Here is a 19652-nt window from a genome sequence, read left to right on the forward strand (position 1 = left end):
GGCCACCTGCTCAGCCCACCGGCGTGCTACAGGGAGCTGCACTCTAAAACGTTACTTCTGCAACAAATCCCCCGTGTACTTCTGTGAAAAACGATATTCCGACCCAGGAACGCTCTCTAACCGCAGAGTCCTTGAACTAGACCTGGACTGCGCGCCGATCCGCAGGGGCCTCCTGGGGGGGGCGGGTTCACAAGAGTGACATTGGAGCGGACCAATCCCCGTGGAGGCGCCGGCAAAGGGCCCAATCACAGGAGAGCCAGGGAGGATGGTGACAACCCAGGCGGCCGGGGACCCGCACCCCAGAGGCCCGCCTCCTGGACCCGCGGGGATGCTCGGCTGGCGGGGGCTGAGTCACGGAGGAGCGCAGGCCGGGCCGCGGAGCCAGGGAGCAGCTGCCCCGCGCGCAGGCACCGCCGGGGCTCACCGGGGCCGAGGCCGCAGGGACAAGCAGGAGCCGAGCCAGTGCTGCGCCGTGAACCGCCGCCGTTGTCACTCTGGACGCGGAAGTGCGCTTTCCTTGGTTTGCTTTAAATTAAGTGCTTGAAGTTCCTCGTTCTGGGTATTTATTTGGTCGAATTCAGCGGAATTTCCCCTCCCTGTCCCAGCGCGGCGGTGCAGACCCAGCCTCCAGGAGCACTTGGTGCCCCGAGGCGCCGCTGGCGCAGGGCAGCCCCTCAAGGGAGACAGCCCCCGAGACTCCGCGCCCCGAAAATGGTCAGACCCGCGCCTAGCCTGGCAGAAAGACTGTGACCGTGGGGTGAGTTAAATAAATAAATAAACCCTTTCGATTGGGAGCTGTTATTTAAAGGCCCCTTCCTGTCCACGGTTCACAAGCTGCAAAATAACAATAACAAATAGTTGCGCAGTTGTCGTGTCCCGAGAGCAACCGCACTGCTTCCTTTATGAAAACCGGCTGGGTTTATAATGTGGGGGGGTTGTAGTGTGATCGTTGCACAGCCAAAATCGGAGACAACTTATTAAGACTATTTTAAAGAGTCATCTTAAAGGCAGCTTGAGCCCTAAAAGATCCCAGTCTTTAAAATGGGAAGTATGACCGTCTCAGGTTTCCTGAGTACTCTGTTCCAAACTGAAAGTTCTTAGGACGGGCTTAATGCTTTCTGTTCCCTAGTTTGCTTGTTTACGCCACAAAATTCCTCCAACTTCCTCATCGAGAAAATCTAGCCTCTCAGATAAGAGTGCAGCTGATTATCTCTCCCCTTTTTGTTTTTAATAGAATTCCAGCCACCTACCCAAGCAACATGCAGATTTTATTTGTGGAGCCTGCCATTTGCCTCAGTGCATTTGCCATGTCTTTGGCTGCTCCACTGACAACACAATATGTGTACCGGAGAATATGGGAGGAAACAGGCAACTACAGTATTGCACCGGATAGCAATATTTCTGAGTGTGCAAAAAACAAAAGCAGCCCGATTTTTGCGTTTCAGGAGGTAAGAAATTTAAATATCTCTAAAATGTAGTAAGAAGGGAATGTACAACGGGTTTTAAATGACAGAGGACATGGCACTCACCGTACCTTTATCTCTCTTGAGTCACCCTGTTAGAACCCCCGAGTCCCAAACCAAGAGACTCTGTTCAGTTCTCATTCTGTCTGAAGCCTCCTGTCACCTCTAATCTGCCTCTTCTACTTAAAACCCCTTCTTCTGTGACACTGGCTCTTCACCTTTCTCTTAGAAGATCTCAGCCCAGTTTCATCTCCTCTGTGCCTATCTCTTTCCTCCTTCCCCACAAAAGGCCTGAAAGTTGGACCAGAGCAGGCTGGAGTGAGTACTAGGTGGACGGGGACGGGGTGAGATGGTTCCTGCCTTTCCCTTGCCAGCTGTCTCCCCACCCCCTTCCACTGCCCATGAGTGACCCAGTTTTCAGTGACCTGGGAAAATGGCCTACCCCTGAAGACTGGGCCCTGGCACCAGGGCCTGTCATGGGGTGGGGGTGGCATTTGTCATCCATCGTTTGATGTTATCAAATCAGCTTTGACCAGGTGCTGAGGAGCAGCTGTGTGAGGAAAGCAGGGGTGGACAGCTCTCATTTTTGCTCTGAGGACACGGAAAATGTTCAGCCAGATATTACAGAGCCTTTCCTTCTCCCTTCCTGCCTCGTCCCCCAGTTTTTCTTTTGTTGAAAACAGGAGCTACATCACCAGTCCCCTGTTCCCTTAGGCAGGTTTTAACAGAGTCTACCAAAGCAGAGGCGAGAGCGTCCACACTTGGACATTTCCCCCCGACAATGCCTCATAAGCAAACTACACTTATGACCTTTGAACTCTTCCCCTTGGGCATATTTTGTGATGGTAAATACCAAAAAGCAGCAGCTGCTGCTGCTTCCCCAAAAGATGAAGAGAGTTTAAGGGACTCTCAGTCACCTACATCCATGGAGAAAAGAACAGACTACTTCTGAACAGCCATGCAGATGTCATGGTTCTGGCCTACAGTGAGGTCATAAAGATAGAAGGGCCAAGGGTCTCTCCTCTTGGTTTTGCCTCCTTCAGGAATGTTTCCTATCACATGTATGTCATTCCCAGGGAGTGAGAAGGTTCCAGAGGCTCATCAGTTTCTCACTTGATTCTGTGCATTCCTGCACCAGGCTCCTGAGAGCAGTGGGAGGGACAGAGGAGGAGAGGACTCGAGTGTCTGGAAAAGTTGGCTGCCCTTGCCCTCTGCAGTGAGGGGAGACAGGCCTTGGTCCAGCCACCTTGGTGACCTCTGTGATGTGCAGATGATGAGTACTGGTCCCTCCTCCAGCCTGACCCAGCTGCTGAGAGCCCCCCTCTGCCCCCACCCAGAGCAGTGGTCTCATTTTGAAAATTTTTGCCAAATTTTTAATTGACTGACTATTGTTTCATTGGCTTAATATCAAGAAAACATACTCCCCTAGATCCTTTGTCTTAAAGTTGGTGCTCGAGGGCTTTTTCTCAGACTGGGGAACTAGAAACCACCCCACCCACAACAGGGGCAGCCACGGCGGCCCACTCACCCATGCTCCTAGGACAGTGACCACTTCCTTCTGGTCCCTTCCCTGGATCCTGTCCCTGCCCATCTTCTCAGAGAATATTCTCCCCTCTTTAAATCCAAGAACAAATGCTCTCTGTTCCCTGAGTTTCCATCTCAATTCCCAGCTCTCCTGGATGGGTTCTGGCCAAAATGAGTACACATATTTACATGCGTATTGCAATGCGAGATGGTGTTATGCATGTCGGGGTAAACAAACTGAGAGATTTCACTTATATTTAACATTTTGAAAGTCTATTTGGATGAAAGTCTTATTTTTCAACCCACTTGGGGTTAAGCTATATGTAATATATATTCATTTAAATATTTATCCAACCTATTTTTCAAATCTTCATGTCTTCTGAGCCCTGTGCCTATAAGGTGCACCTACATACTTCTCTTGGGCGATGAGATTAATCTCTAAAAGGCCTCTCAAACTGGCGAAGGTGTGGAAGGAAACTCTTGGCTAAGGGGGGAGACATAGGGATTCTAGGACGTCTGTTGACGTTTGTGGAGGAAGGGATTTTTGAAGCCCCTTACTGCTCCCTCAGTCCCTTGTAAGTGACTGGTTTTGAAGTGTTACATTGGCCACTGTAGCCTGTTCTTTTCAGGCAGCTTTCAAGGTCAGCACTCTGCTATGGAGGGGACAGCTTAGGGTCACCCAACAGATCACAAAGTTGTTCTTGCTCAGGAACTTATATATAAACCTTTTAATAACTGACACAATCCCTTGTAACCAGCAGATAAGGGATACTTTCTACTCAATTGGAATATACACATTGTAGCCTATGAAATTGTGACTTCTTTAAAATTCCTAACACCTTCCCTTCATCTATCCCTGACTCAGTATGTTGTCATTCTGTTCAAGCCTATAGAGGAAATAGCATTTTTTTAGTCTCATATCTCCCACCTACCCTTATATAACACAATAAATGTAATTCTTCAGAGTAGAGAATATACAGATATACAAGAATTTCTTATGTCTCAACACTGATTTATGATTGAAATGTGCTTTGAATTTGTCTTTGTTAAAATCTGTCTTTCAAAACATGGGTTCCAGGTGAGGAGAGTGGTCAGTGCGAAAGATTGGGTTGGGATGGTTGTAGGCAGAAAGGAGAAGACGGGACCTGGGGGGAGGCACTGAAGTGGGAGGAGGAACCCCAAACTAGGACATCTCGTTGAGAAGCTCATTAAAAGGTAACTGTTTCATGTACTTGTTTCTTCAGTAAATATTTACTTATGGCTTCTATATCTGTAGGAGATATAAAATGTGCTCAGGAGATCCGATCAAGTAGAAAAGGAACAGCTGAAACTGACTAAGCACTGACTACGCACCAGGGCCCTGTGCGGAGCACCTTATGTTACCTCCAGTTTAAGTGTCCTGACAGCCTGTAAGATGGGGACTGCTGTCATTCCCTCTTGTCAGATGAAGAAGCTATAGCGATGAGCCTGCAAGTTACAGAGCCTGTTTTAGGTGATGATTCGATCATTCAATCAGTCAATCTACTGAGCAGCTACCCTGGAAGCACTGTTCTTGGAGCTGGAGACACTGTGGTGAAGGAGACAAGGTTCCAACCCCCAGACCTTAGGTCGTAGTAGAGAAGTCATGCAATGCATGGGTCGATTAAAATATCACGTCCTGACTGACCGCACTTCAATTAAAAAAAAGAGAGAGAGAGAAATGTATTATCATGTCCTGTCGAGGAGTGGTGAGTCCCTAAGGAAAAACACGCAGGACGAGGGGCTAGAGCACTGGGTGGGGGGCAGTGGGACTTCTTTGGATTGAGTGATGGTCATGGAGGCCCCCTCTAAGGAGGTGACTTTGAACTGAGGACGTGGGCTGTGTGACAGACGGGAGAAACAGCGAGCACAGAATCGAAGGAGTGTGGAGGTCTGAGGAAGGGCGAGGAGTCTGGATTCATTCCAGTGTAAGGAAAGCCACTGGGGATTTTGAGCAGAGGAGCGACCTGAGCTGATGTGTGTTTTTAAAGATCACTGGAATTGCTGTGTACAGAACTGACAGGATTTGAATCCAGATTCGTCTGACTCCAGAGCTCAGGCTCAGCACAAGAAAGTGCAGTCAGGGAATGATAACGTCGTATGAGAAGCTTCAGAGGCAGGAGCAGATTACATCTGTTAGGGAATTTCAAGGAAATCCAAGTGGGACTTGACCACGGACTGTGCCTGGAACACAGACCGTATCTGGGGAGCGAGTGGGAATAATGCTGAAGAGTGAGCTCGGGGCCCATCTTGGGCCTTAAACACGAGACTGCAGAGCATGGCCTTTCTCAGGCAGGCAGTGGGGAGAGACTGCAACAGGGGAAAGACATAGTGGGCCTTGCAAGGTGCTCCCAGCTTTAGTGGTAAGACTGGCTTTATACTCTGAACTGAACAAAGAGCCCAGTTAGATGGCAGAGTGGTCCAGGTGAGAACCAGTGGGAGCTGTCCTTCAAGTGGCAACTAAGGGACCATCAAGAAGGTAAAGGGCGTGAGAAACGCTGGGGTTACAGGAGAGACCGTGCAGGGGGCCATGGACGAAGGGAAAGGCTAGAAGCAAAGACAACTGAAGTTTTGAGTCTGAGTGACTAGAACATTTCCTGGCAACAGGGAATTGTTTGAGTTATATAAATACACAAAAATAAAAATAGGCTCACTATTTTAAATAACTATTAATTCATTATTTTATATTTTGCGGTTCATCAGGTTTTTAGGGTGCTTCCTAAATATTACACGAATAAATCTTTTTTAAAAATGAGTTTAGTAATCCCTGTCATAAAAACAGCACATATCCTTTATATAAAGTTTGGAAAATACAAGGGAAGTAGCAAGAAGAAAATGCTTTTAAATCACCCCAAACACCTCCCATCAAATAACTAGTGTAATGATGGTTACATCTGCCGAACTGTGTGGACGCCGTTGTTTTGGTCCCTAGGGAAACTTGAGTGTCTCTCACTCCTTAGTTCATGGCACGCCACCATCTGTAGTCAGTTAGTCAGTTCAAAGCTCCTCTTTGGGTTTTATCTTTTTTTTTTTTTTTGGTTTCATCTTAATTTTTAGCAAATAAAGGAATAAGTTTCTCCCTAATCTATCTTTGGAGATACATGTAAGAAGGGCAACCGGCTCTTCCAAAATAAAGGTCTGTCAACTATGACATTTACATGTGATATTCATTCCCCTTGAGAGTAGACAAAAAGGTGTCTCATGAGAAAGGGTATTATTGCTCTTGCTTTAGAACAGTGGTCATGATCTCTTAGTGCTAACTGTTCATAGAAGAAAGAGAAGTCATTACATTGCCAGTCCCCGAGGCGTTGGGTTCTGTGGATGCTCTGTGTAAGACAGACATACACCAATACACACATTTTTCTTTTAATGGATTAATGCCCCTCCATGGTACTTGAATATCATGACTGAGCATTGATGATTATAGCACCTCTTGATATTTGCTTTGTGAACTGGATGAAGACTGAAGCTGTATCAGCCCATGCCCCAGAGATTCCCCATCCCTGACCTACTGGCTGTATCAAGACAAGCATGCACCATGGTATTTTTAGGCACATTGTGTAAGCCTCTGTAAACACTTTGTCTTTTTTTTTTTATCTCTTTGCAGGAAGTTCAGAAAAAAGTGTCTCTTTTTAATCTTCAGATGGACATGAGTGGGTTAATTCCTGGTCTTGTGTCTACATTCATTCTTCTGTCTCACAGTGACCAGCGAGGACGAAAATTCCCTTTGGTTCTGTCTTCTGTGGGTGCGCTTGTAACCAGTGTTTGGCTCTGTCTGCTCTCCTATTTTGCTTTTCCATACCAGCTTTTGATTGCATCTACTTTTATTGGCGCAGTTTGTGGCAATTCCACCACATTTTTGGGAGCCTCTTTTGCCTACATAGTTGATCAATGTAAAGAACAGAAACAAAGAACAATTCGAATAGCTGTAATTGACTTCCTGCTTGGAATCGTCACTGGATTAACAGCATTGTCTTCTGGCTATTTTATTAGAGAACTAGGTTTTGTGTGGTCATTTTTAATGATTGCTGTGGCTCTTACTGTTAACTTGCTTTATATTTTATTTTTCCTTGATGATTCAATGAAACAGTCTTCATCTCAGAATGTTTCTATATCATGCACTGAAGGCTTTAAAAACCTATTTTACCAAACTTACATGCTTTTTAAAAATGCTTCTGGGGAGCAACGGTCTTTGCTCTGTTTGTTGATTTTTACGATGATCACTTATTTTTTCGTGATAATCGGCATTTCCCCCATTTTTATTCTTTATGAATTGAATTCTCCACTCTGCTGGGATGAAGTTTTAATAGGTTATGGATCAGCTTTGGGCAGTATCTCTTTTTTGAGCAGCTTCCTAGGAATATGGCTTTTTTCTTACTGCATGGAAGACATTCACATGGCTTTCATTGGAATTTTTACCACCATGGTGGGAATGGCTATGACTGCTTTTGCCAGAACAACACTGATGATGTTTTTAGGTGAGTTACAAATGCAGCCTAAAAGTAAAGGGGTATTTGATATTTATATAAAATGGATTTAGTCTGTTGGGTGAGAAACTAATATGAAATTCTTGATTTAATACATTCTAGTTCAATTAAAGGTACTTCATTAAAAGCTAGTTTGACAGAAGCTAAAAATCAGTTTACTTAAAAAAAAAGTAATTCACTAAATAACCACAATTATCCAAATTTGTATATTTACCAAAAATTGTCTTGAGGAACATTCTTCAAGTGAATCAGTTCTGTAGTATAGCTTTCACTAACTTAAATATTTCTTAAAATGCTGATAAGAAGGCTACTTTACATAAAAAATTTTAAAGGCAATTATGTAAAGTAACTCAAAAAATTTATAAGGAAAATATTTATTGACTATATTCAAGAAGATTTTGCAAATTGATCTTTCAGCAGATTGGCCATTTCATGAATTGGCTTTTGATGAATCACTTTTTGGCAGACTGCTTCCTTAACTGCCTGCCTCATAAGTGGCTTTTGCAGGGCTTAAGTGGAATACTGCATTTGAAAGGGTTAAGGGATCTGTAACCCTATAAGGGATCTGGAGCCTCAGGAAAGGTCCGGTTTAGTTTTTTCTTTTTTTTTCTACAAAGGCAATATTAACCCTTGCTACCTTGCAGGGAAGCAGGATGAGCAAACAGAATTGGGCTTAATTTCTGTCTATAGTACTAGGTGATCTTGGGCAAGTTACTTAACTACTCTGAGCCCTTATTTTTCTTCTATAAAATGGGCATAGTAGTACTTAATTCAGAGGGTTATAATGAATATCAGAGGAGATAACTGTAAATCACTTAGCACAGTTCCGAGTATTCAGTAAATGCCATGTAATTCCCCCCTGTCTCCCTTGGAGCTGCCAAGGTCAAGTACGTTAACGTATGTGAAAACACACAAAACTTTAAAGTGATCTGCAAATGTAATATCTTACTATCTTGTCATATAACTAAAAATGCTACTGACTATTAAGAATCATAATTTAAGAGCAGAGGAGATTTGTGTTCATGAAATTATTCAGCCACAAAGATGAACAAGCAAGCAGATAAGGAACCAACTTATCAATATAATAAAAGATTGCTAACACTAAAAATGTCAAGTCTGAAAGTGCAAAAATATAAAGTAGAAAATGAATTAATAGTCTCAACCTGCTAAACACGAGGCTGCTATTTGAATCAGGGAAGTCGATGGATTTCAGTTAGCAGGTCATACAGCTCTGGACTACAACTTGCATGAGCTCTTGCTCTCTGCACTGGGATAAGAATTTGAGAGGAAACTAATCTTAAACTGACCTGTCTATAGTCTATCTTAATTCATCACACAGAATTCTACTGTTAAGTAACTCAGCCATTAGATGCAATGAGTAATGCTTATAGGAAATGCAGTATTTAGAAAGTATTTCGCCTTTGAAACGGACCCGTACTTTTCCGATTCAGCCAGTAACTTCCGACTGTTCCCCTCCCAGTCAGGCTGCCGTTCCTTTTCACTGTCGTGCCGCTCTCCGTTCTACGGTCCATGATGACAAAAGTGGTGCGTCCTACTGAGCAAGGTGAGTGTCACCTGCTTAAGGAATGGAATAAATCTGTGATCCGTACCAACTCGCATCTGTGTGCCATCCGTGTTTGACTCTTCAGAATATTCTACACCCCTTTTCCTGCTCAGAACTCCTTTTGAATTAAGTGGTAAAGTCTGCATTAGGGAAAGGCGTATATTCAGGCAAGGGGACCCCTGCCCAGGGCCTCGTGCTTTAAAGGGCTTGCTCTGGACATGACCCTTTCTGAGCAGAATGGGGCAGGGGGTAGCACACAATGTGGGTGGGCTGCAGCCTGCAGGATGGGGACCAGGGGGTGACAGCTGGCTTTCTCAGGGCTGTCATGTTCCTACATAGAACTCTAAAAAGTCTGAGAATTCTAAGTTTGTGTCTGACCTTCCAAAGCATTAGAAAGGTATATTTCTCAGAGTCGGGACATAGACCATATCTCAGTTAACTGTTATTCAGAGTTATAATTTTTAAATACTTAGAGTATAATTTGTAGGCCTCTAATTATATTCTTACACTGGACCTCACAAACGTCAGAGCTGGGCCTGAGTCAGAGCCCTAGCCAAATCAGGATCCCCTGAGCTGCTTCAATCGAGAGACTTGAATGGAGGGCAGCACAGAGGAGAGGACGGCCCAACAGGGAGGGAACAGAGAGGAAACCAGCAAGGAGGTCCCCGTCATGTAACCCGAGGGGTCAGCCTCCCAAGCACAGAGCAGGACACAGAAGAGCCAACAGCTGACGGGGCGGGCAGAGAACAACCAGTACAGATGGAAACCAGTAGTAAGGCCTCCAGTTAGAACTAGTTATCAGCTGTACGTCAGGCACATGGGGTTGTCTTCCTTTGCTTTGATCATATGAATATTATTAGAACCTTGGAGCTTTCTTTTGTTCCGTGTCTTAGCCTGATGCAAATGTTCATATTAATTGTTTATGAATAATTCATAATTATGCTTTTGTATTTCTGGCACTTTAATCAACACTAGGGAAGACTACATAATTCAATAAATTTTAAAAATAATATTCCTTGATTCTTTTCCACTCATAAGATGTAGCTGTATATTCACACAGCTGTTTATAGACTGTGTGATGAGGATTAACTGGAAAACCACTTAAGAATATAAAAACTAGTATGGAAAAATCTACCTGCGTCCTTGGATCATGCAGTGGTCTCTTAGATATGAAACTAAAAGTACCACAACAAAAGAAAAAGGACATAAATTGGACTTTATCCAAATTAAAAACTTTTAGACTTCAAAAGACACCATCAAGGAAGTGAAAAGACAGCCCAGAGAATGGGAGAATATATTTGCAAATCATATGTCTGATAAGGAATGTGTATCCAAAATATGTAAGAACTATTAAAAGTCAACAATAAAAAAGACAACCAAATTAAAAAATGAACAAAGGATTTGAATTGACATCTCTCCAAAGATGTACAAATGGCCAACAAGCATGTGAGAAAATGCTCAGCATCATTAGCCATCAGGGAAACGCAAATTAAAACTACAATGAGACCCACTAAGGGCTGAATGAAAAAGACAGACCATATGAAGTGTTGGTGAGGATGTGGAGAAACTGGAACCCTCATACACTGCGGTGGGATTGTAATATAATGCAGCCATTTCACAAAACAGTTTGGTAACGCCTCCGAAAATTAAACAGTTACCTAGTGACTTGGCAAGTTCCACTTCTAGGTATATACCAAAGAGAAATGAAAACCCATGTCCACACAAAATCTTGTACACAAATGTTCCTAGCAGCATTATTTATAACAGCCAAAAAGCATAAACAATGCAAATGTCCATGAACTGATGAACAGATAAACAAAATGTGCTATGTCTGTCCACTGAAATATGATTTTGCAATAAAAAGAAATGAAGTACTGATAAACCCTAGAACAGGGATGAACCTTGAAATCATTAGGCTAAATGAATGAAGCTAGTCATAGAAGGCCACATATTATCATATAAATATGATTCCATTTATACAAAATGTCCAGAAAAGGCAAATCCATATAGACAGAAATCGGATTAGTGTTTGTCAGGGGCTGGGCAGAAGGGGAGTGAGTGCTAATGGGCACAGAGTTTCCTTCTGGGTGATGAAAATCTTCTAAAATTAGACAGTGATGATGGCTGCCCAACTCTGAACACAGAAAGAACCACTGAACTGTACAATTTAAAAGGGTGAGTTTTATGGTATGTAAATTCTATCTCAATAGAGCTATTCAGGGAAAAAAGAAAAATCTACCTGCTTTTCCTTCGAGCTAAAACAGACTTGTCAGAATGTATCATTTATTTTTATTTATATTTGGTTTAGTTTAGTTTCTCTGTAAAGGCTTTCTTAAAAGTCATTTCATACTGTTAAATACAGTGACATTAAAAATGCTTATTTTACAGTTTGGCATTTCTTACTCTGAATTGCGATAACTGGACTGTGATCCCATAGCTCTAGTATAGCTCACTCACTTAATTCTTAACTGCAAACGAAGAAATCCTTTTGGTGGTATTAAAATTTACATAACTGAATATATTTCCATTTATCATTTTTTTTTAATTTTCTTTTTCATTTTTATTTTTTGATTTTTTGGGAGGAGGTATTTAGATTTATTTATTAATGGAGGTACTGGGGATTGAACCCAGGACCTCGTGCATGTTAAGCATGCAGTCTACCACTGAGCTGTACCCTCCCCCCATCATTATTTTTTTTAATGGATAATTTTTGTGAAACATTAGGCACCTTAAAATAATCAGAGGATTAAGGAAATGCTGCAGAGGTTTTCAGATGCCTCCCCCGTCTCCTCTCTCCGAAAGGGGAGTAAAGTGACTTGGCAATTATTTTGAAATCTCTGTGCTCCACACAGCTGTGTAACTCTTGGCCAGGGCCACCCCAGACTTCCTCTTGGCTCATCATCACCTGTGTAGTCGAGATTATGAACTGGAACACAGTAAAAACAGACTTGAGTTCTGAGGTCTATTGGATTTTTTTAAAGTTTAGAAAATAAACTACACTGCACTTGTATTTATTCCAATTTATCCCCAGCAACCATTAAACCAGTTGCCTTGCTCAGGGGAGTTCAGCAGCAAGCTGGAGTGACTTCATAGGAGTACGGTTGTTTGTGTCAGAGCACAGCACTGCCCCACCGAGTTCCCGACAAGGAAGGACGCAAGCCGTCGGGTAACAGGATTAGTACCGGGCAGTCTGTCCTCCGTGACCCTGTCCCTGGCTGCAGCAAGGGGTCAGAAATAAAATGAAATGATAATGTTGTTAGACAAGTAAGAGGACACCTTCCCAGTTAAACTGACTTACTGTATCATCATAAATCATGGAGGCAGGAAGTCCATACGCTACTTGATTATTGATAACTGTGTCCTTGAATGAAGCTTTTATTCATTCATTTGACACACAGGTATTAAATGTCTACTATGTGCCAGCACAACTAGGCCCTGGGGACACAGCCGTGAACAAAGCAGATATGCACTTGGCATTGACAGAACTTTCATTCCAGTCAAAAGAAGACACGTAAACGATAACCCAGTACTCTGCAGAGAGATGTGTGTTTTATGAACATGTGTCCTGCTGCTCAATGAAGCATTTGAAGCAATGTGAAGAATACATATAACAGAGTGAAAGTTTAAATAGATAAAAATCAATACAGTCTAAAAGGTCAAGGGCATGGGGAAGATCAGAGCATAGACATGAAAACCATAACCTAGTTAAGAAGGTGATCATCAAGCTTGCCTTTTCCTTCCTACCAGCCCAATCACAGAATTTACATGATCTGCACTGTCTGTAAAAAAAGCGCATTACAGTTCATCCTGGAAAAGTACACTCGGCAAAGCAGGGAACAGGCCCAGGGGCTTACAGACAGTCTGCAGAAACCACTGCAGGAGCCGCACAGAGCTGAAACCAGCCGGCACGTTTTTAGTGATGCAAAGTTTGAAAAGGGGGAAGAAAATTACATCAAAATGACCAGTGAGCTTTTGGAGGTTTAAGTCTTCAGTCAATATGGTCTTGGATTCCAGACAAAACTAAAAACTGTAGAATAATGACCATTCCCCTGGTTGTGAGCCCGCACTGACCACGCGGCCATTTCGGGCTGCCTGGTCGATGACCCAGGGCCTGCCCTTTCCCACACCCGCTGTGGGGCCAGCAGGAAGGACCTCGGACTCCCTCAGAGGGGAGGCGTTGTAGGCAGGTCAGGCAGAAAAAGACGTTTTAAAGAATTACTTAACGTCAAACTGTGGTATAATCTTCACTGGAGCACTGGTAGTTACCTACCTAGTTACTTGATGAGTCAAACTTGCAGGAATCTTGTGATGACTGAATTTTTTGTCACTTTGGAAGAGTGATCAAATTCAAACTGCAGAACATATGATACAATCACCTCTCTTGGCCTGCACCTGTCACTCTTGTTAGATCTGACTTTACATTTCAAAAGGCCCCTGATGGGACATTGCTCACGGGGAGCCATCCTGCCCTTACAGTGTGTGTCACAGATGAGCGCAGGGACCGAGAGGGGACGGTGGCCCCTGGAGCCTCAGGAGCATTGTGGCTGCGTCTGAGGCTGTGGCAGGGAGGGAAGACGTGGCAGGGAGGGAAGACTTGGCAGGGAGGGGAGATGTGGCAGATTTCACTTGGCTCAGCATCTGGTACCTCTTAGCTTTGCCCTGTTGACACTGGAACTTCGGTGTTTCCAACTCCTCTCACCTCAGGTCCGAGAAGAAGTCCTGACCTCAGTTTCTTCACCCACAAAATGGGTTGCTGAGTTCTCAGGGATTTGAGGGAATAGCTTTCCCTCACAAGCAGCTCCCCTGTGTTTGCATTGTAAGTTTGCTCCATTATCTGTGTTCGCTGTTGTGCAACTCAGCCTGTTCTCTTTCTCCCTCCACACCCCAACCCCAACAGGTACCCTGTTTGCTTGTATTGCCTTCTTAGAAACACTTGGCGGAGTCACTGCAGTTTCTACTTTCAATGGAATTTATTCAGCCACCGTGGCCTGGCACAAAGGTTTCGTCTTTCTGCTCTCCGCCGTTTTATTACTAATCCCAGCCATCAGTCTATGGTATGTAATTATTTTTCATCCTTTTATCAAAGGAGAGATGGATTGAGGAATTCCCTGAACTTGCCAGTACAATTACATAGATCTGTTGAAGTTTTGCCTCCGAATGTACTTTTCTCAAGAAGTTTTAGATGTGAAGACATCTGTCAATAATTTTGGAGACTTAGGAAGAAAGAGAGAGTGACGTGGCCAGCCAGAACTAGAAGACAGACTAGGCTAACCTCTGAGAAGCTACCTCATCTTTAAATATGAACAACTGATGAAATTAGCATCTAAGAAAAAAAATATATATATATTCAAACTATGATATCCTAGAGTGTAATATTCCCTTAAAGTCAAAGATCAGTACAGGAAGATATATCTTTTTCCCTATATATCAGATATATATTTATACTGTGTGTTTTCCTACCCTCAACATAATTTCAGTAGATCAGGAAGATACACTTTATTATATAGATTAAATGACAAGAGCAGAGAGCATACACTGAATATTAAGAATTCTCTTTCCAGAGAGTTGGCTTTTTTTTAATGACTTCCTTTTAAATGTAAATATCCAAATAAATACAAAGTACAAAATTCTATTTGTGAATAGTACATAGAATAAAAAGATAGACAAGAGGCATAAACTTATGAGAAATATGTATTTCCCCCTCTGCCTTTTAATTAACAAAAAGTGGAAGCCAGTAGAGAAGTGGTTGTGAAAACGCACAAGCAAGTGTATCTGACACACTCTCTGGGGCCCCGGCGCTGAGTGAGAGCTCACCGTCTGCCTCTGCTGGGCTCTGTCCAGCCCCCGCGGCTGCCGCCCAGCACGGAAGGTGGGGCACGACGGTCTGGCACCTGTTCTCCCCTTTTCCCTGGAGGGAAAAGGCACCTATGCGCACCGGCGTTAAAACTCCCCCGCAGCTGAGAACTCCCTAAGGGACGGGCCCACGTGCCATTCAGAGTGGGACCTCAGCACACGGGGTCTCCTGGAACACTGATCTGCGTAAGGCGGACTACAGTAGTATTTACGGCTCCTCTGTGGTTGTGCTGAAAGGCAATTTTTACTCGGTGTCTTTTCAAAAAGAGACTATTTGCTGATGGCACTGGCAAAATTAAACTCCTTGCTGTGCTAGTGAGCACACGATGAGACCGTCAGCCCTGTACCTTGCTGGTACTGGTGTCATCAGCATGATCATTTTTGGAAAGCAATTCATGAACGTGTATCAGAAGTTTCAAAAAAAAAAAGTTCATAGTATTTGAACCAGTGATTCCATTTAGAAACTTATCCTACGGAAATGGTCAGAAATATCAAACATTTATATTTTAAGAAGTTCATTATGGCAAAAAAACCAAAAAACAAAAAAACTGTCATGACCAAAATGGCCAACAGGAAATGGTTAAAAAAAAAATGATGGTGCATACATATCAAGAAAAATGACTTTAATAAGAATTACATTCTTATTAAAGGAGGTAGAAGGATGGGTTATTTTAGTTTTATTCTTCATATATTTATAAATATTCTGTTATGAACACATATGACTTTTAATAACTAGAAAAATTAGCACAGAGGGCTAAAAGGTCATTATCCTTTTAATAATGCTTCTAATGTAAATGTAGGTGGTCTTCTGAGATTTTTTAGCCCTACGTTGTTCAATATTTTTAAAATGAAAATTACATGCTACTTTAATTCTTTCCAGATGTCTTCCTGTCCTAGCTGCAGTTATAAGTATTAAACATGAACTTCAGTAATAGCTTTAGCTGTAACTATTTTGTGTGGACTGCACAGAGTAGACAGTGGGACAGATGGACATCTTAGGAATCTGGAAGAGAAAGAACTCATGTAGATTTTATTTTCAGAGAGCTATGCGTAACAAGTCTGTTGATTCAAAATATCAGTATGTTCCTCCGCTGCATAATTTATTAAAAGCCATGTAACGAGGGAAAAGATGGAACACAGATTATTATGTATGGCCTTCATCGCAGTTTGTAAATGTCTCGTTTGCTCTGGCAGTGCCGTCAAGTGCATCAGCAGGAACGCGGGAAGCCACGTCCTCCTCGTACAAGAAGAACCCAGTGAAGACACTTCAGACAGATGATTAGTTGTGATTCAAAAAAACCCAAATGCACATATCATATACTCTTACTTCTGAAGAATATAAACTAGCTCCACAATCAATACTTCATGAATAATCAATACTACAAGTCCTTTCTTCTAAGCAGTCAGAGAAATAGTTCCTGGCTCTAGCTTCTTGGAGTACCATGCACTTTGAGCACTTTATGAAGATCATGTGATATTTCCAACACACAGAAGAACAAATCTCAAGGCACTTACCACTTTTGGACTTAAAGGAAAACAAATTTATTGGTATAAGGCTGGACTAGGAAACTTGATACAATCAAAAGTGATAATCTCCCTGATAAACTCCAGGAGATTGAGATTGTTTGCTTCAGTTTCTTCACCTGCAAAATGGGTTTCTGACCTCTCTCAAGGACTTTGAAGGCATAACTGTTGAAAATTATGATGACTCATTCACTGATAGGAAAAATGATAGAAGTTTTGAATATTTACAATATAGTTTTACCTCTGCTTGGGTAATGCTTTGTTTTATAGAGTCCACCAAAGTGCTGGTGACAGTCAAAGCTTTCAGTAGATGCAAAAATCTTTAAAAGTGAAGCACTTTAAAGAATCCATGTTTTTACTTTTCCTAGTATGTTTCATCAGTGACACGAATGATAATATTTCTGTAAGTAAAACAGGGGTGACTGGAAAAAAAAGATAAGTTTCTAAAGAAATTTAAAAACCAAGTAAAAAGCCAATGATGATGTTAAGTGATTAGTATTTACAGAGCCAGTATTCATTCCTTCTTTCAAAGGATATCCATTTCTTCCTGCCTTACACTCACCCCGGGACCGCCAGGGTCCCTGAAAACACCGCATCCTCTCCAGCCTCCTGTCTTTGCACACAGTGTTCCATTTGGCCTTCCCGCCTCCCTAAAACGTTCAAGTCTCAGCCAAAGTATAGCTTCTGCTTCCTCTGTGTGGCTTTCCACCCACAGGCCCGCCACCGCGCTCTGTGCGTGCTTCCATCCTAGCGTTTTCCCTTGTCTTGTAAAATCTGTCTCCCCTACTTGACAATGGGCACCCTGAGGACAGGAACAATCTTCGATTCCTCAATAAATGTTGAACTAAATGACTACAAAATTGTGTTTTCACTTGTAAAAATCATTTAAAGTTATATATAATGCATTATGAGAGTAACCAATGATAGCATGCCACAGTCATTAAGCCAGCCTTGCAAGTAAACTGAAACCTGTGCTAGCCCATATGCATTATAAATTGGTTTATAGTATTTTCACAGGTCCTTCAATATCTCCCATCTTCGAAGTTTCCATATGTAATAACACAAATGTTTTGAAGGACACCTACATGATTAACTCCTTTGTAATCTCTTAAAAGTAGAGTCTTCTGTTTCATAGCACTGCTTCCAGCTTTTCCTGTAGGGTAATCAGTGACTGCTTGACTAGCAAGTGGCACTCATAATTTAAAATACCAGAAATTCTTATTTCCAAGACCATTCCTTTTAGGTTTGGCTAATGTCTTCCGGCTATTCTCAGATTGACTGATTCACTTTTGTTTTACTTTCTGTTAATGCTCTTCCCAAATGAAAAGAAAAAGTACTTTACAGTTTACAAAATGCTTTCCATATCAACTTATTTTATCCTCTTAATAACCTTGCAAAGTAGATTTTCATTTTCCCCCTTTTATAGACAAGGGAGGCAAGGCTCAGATTTCACCTGACTGCGTTTATTTAGCTACCACTAGGAACAGTGCTGGACAGGTGGATCTGGCAGTGCTGAGGTTCTTCACAGCTAGAGTGTACATGTGACAGATTACAAATCCAATGTCGAGAATTGTATCAGGTACAGTATGAAGGGTCCCCCCCGCAAAAAACCCACATTAGCACTATCTGTACCCAACTGCCTCCAAGATTGCTTTTTTCTGAGCTTAGAAAAGATCTATAACAAGGTCCCTTCCAGCTCAGCCTCCCCTGATTTTACACATTCCATCTGAACTGACGGGGACACTGCTGGGATAGTTTAATACTGTGGGAGGATTAACAGTTTCTCACCTGAGAAGAACCATTTGAGATGCAGTAAGTATATCAGGGGATTGGACTGAGGTGGCCCAGGGCAGAAATATAGCACGAATGGGCTTAGCCATCTCCAAACCGTCCATCCTAAGAGATGATTAGTAAATGTGACACTGAGGAGCCTAGAGAAGCACGCGAGCTGATGGGGTAATACAGTCAAGACACAAGGTGGGTTGGGAGGAGCTATGATCTTACCTCCTATAATGTGACCTGATTATCTAATTATCTGAACAAAGAATGTTAATGGAATGACTTGTTTCTAAGGAAGTCCATATAAAGAGGAACCAAAAGGAAAAACATGTTCCTTTTGAGACAGGAGGGAAGTGGGCAGGGCACAACCACTGAAGGAATGACTCAGCAGTTGAGGACAGGACAAACTGGTAAGAATAAAGAAGGTGGAAGATTTGACTTCCGAAAGACCTTGAGCCTCATGGTGCACCCACAGGCGCCATGACAGTTCCTAGGCTGACCATAAAAGGTCAAAAAGGGGGCCGGGGGATGTTTCCTGGAAATCCTCATCTCTTCCCCAAAGTAGCTGGAATAATCCTCCTGCTTATTAGCATATGAAATTACCGAGCCCGTAAAAACTAACAACTCCGCCCTGGTGGCTGCGCTCTCTCTTGCTTTGTGAGACGGCCCGCGCTCTGTCTTCGGAGTGCGTCTCTCTCTAAATAAACTTGCTTTCACTTTACTATGCCTTGCTCCTGAATTCCTTCCTGTGCAAGGCAAGAACCTATTCCCTGACAACACTTTCCCCTACCACTGTACAAGGGGGGTTAGCTATACCATATCTAATAGAGACACACTCTTTTCATCACTAGAGAGGGTGTATTTCTGTCTCTACAAGGCAGGACCATTCAGTAGGATCATCCAGAGCCTGCACTGCACAACTCAAGAAATCCCTCTTCTCTGCTGCTGTGCTCACTAAAGAATCCTCTGGTTACTCATTCCGTACCCAAAACTCTTGCTAATAAGAAGGTGCCCTAGGTTCAGTCTCTTTTAAAGACATGTCTGTATCTCAGAACCACCCGAGGAATTTTTTTAAATCTCTGGAGATTTCTAATTCAGTTGGTCTGGAGTAAGGTCTTAGAATCTCTTTTAATAACCTCCTTCTGGTGACTGACACACATTCAGATCTGGAAACTGCTGCCCTGGATGCGTGCTTCTCACCCCTAAAAGCCCAGGCAAATAACCAGTGTGGGGCAGGCAGGTAAACAAATGCAAGCACCGAGCCTCATCCAAGGCCTGCGAGTTCCAGTCTCAACCTACAGGCAGAACCGCCTGGGGGGCTTTACCACTGCCAGCGCCCAGGGTGCAGCCCAGGCCGACTAACTCAGACCTGCTGGGAGTGGGAGGTGAACAGCAGTACTTTTCCCAATGTTCTTCAGGTGATTGCAGTACGCGGCCAGG

The 19652-nt window shown here is 42.9% G+C and overlaps 1 protein-coding gene across 5 annotated transcripts; it reads left to right on the plus strand.

Moving 5' to 3' along the window:
• The first annotated feature begins 290 nt into the window (after positions 1-290).
• On the plus strand, positions 291-17293 carry SLC46A3 (solute carrier family 46 member 3). Of its 5 annotated transcripts, none has more exons than XM_031465817.2 (7): positions 292-506; positions 582-757; positions 1235-1448; positions 6613-7483; positions 8973-9056; positions 13954-14110; positions 16104-17293. In XM_031465817.2, the coding sequence occupies exons 3-7, from the start codon at positions 1260-1262 to the stop codon at positions 16186-16188; spliced, it is 1386 nt and encodes a 461-aa protein (XP_031321677.2). In that variant the 5' UTR covers positions 292-506; positions 582-757; positions 1235-1259; the 3' UTR covers positions 16189-17293. The 5 variants fall into 5 exon arrangements, with proteins under 5 accessions (XP_031321678.2, XP_031321677.2, XP_031321676.2 ...); XM_031465816.2 differs by having other exon boundaries at positions 606-757; XM_031465818.2 differs by lacking the exon at positions 582-757 and having other exon boundaries at positions 291-506.
• The last annotated feature ends 2359 nt before the right edge of the window (positions 17294-19652 follow it).

Source organism: Camelus dromedarius, chromosome 13 (assembly GCF_036321535.1).
Source record: "Camelus dromedarius isolate mCamDro1 chromosome 13, mCamDro1.pat, whole genome shotgun sequence".
Lineage (NCBI taxonomy): Eukaryota > Metazoa > Chordata > Mammalia > Artiodactyla > Camelidae > Camelus > Camelus dromedarius.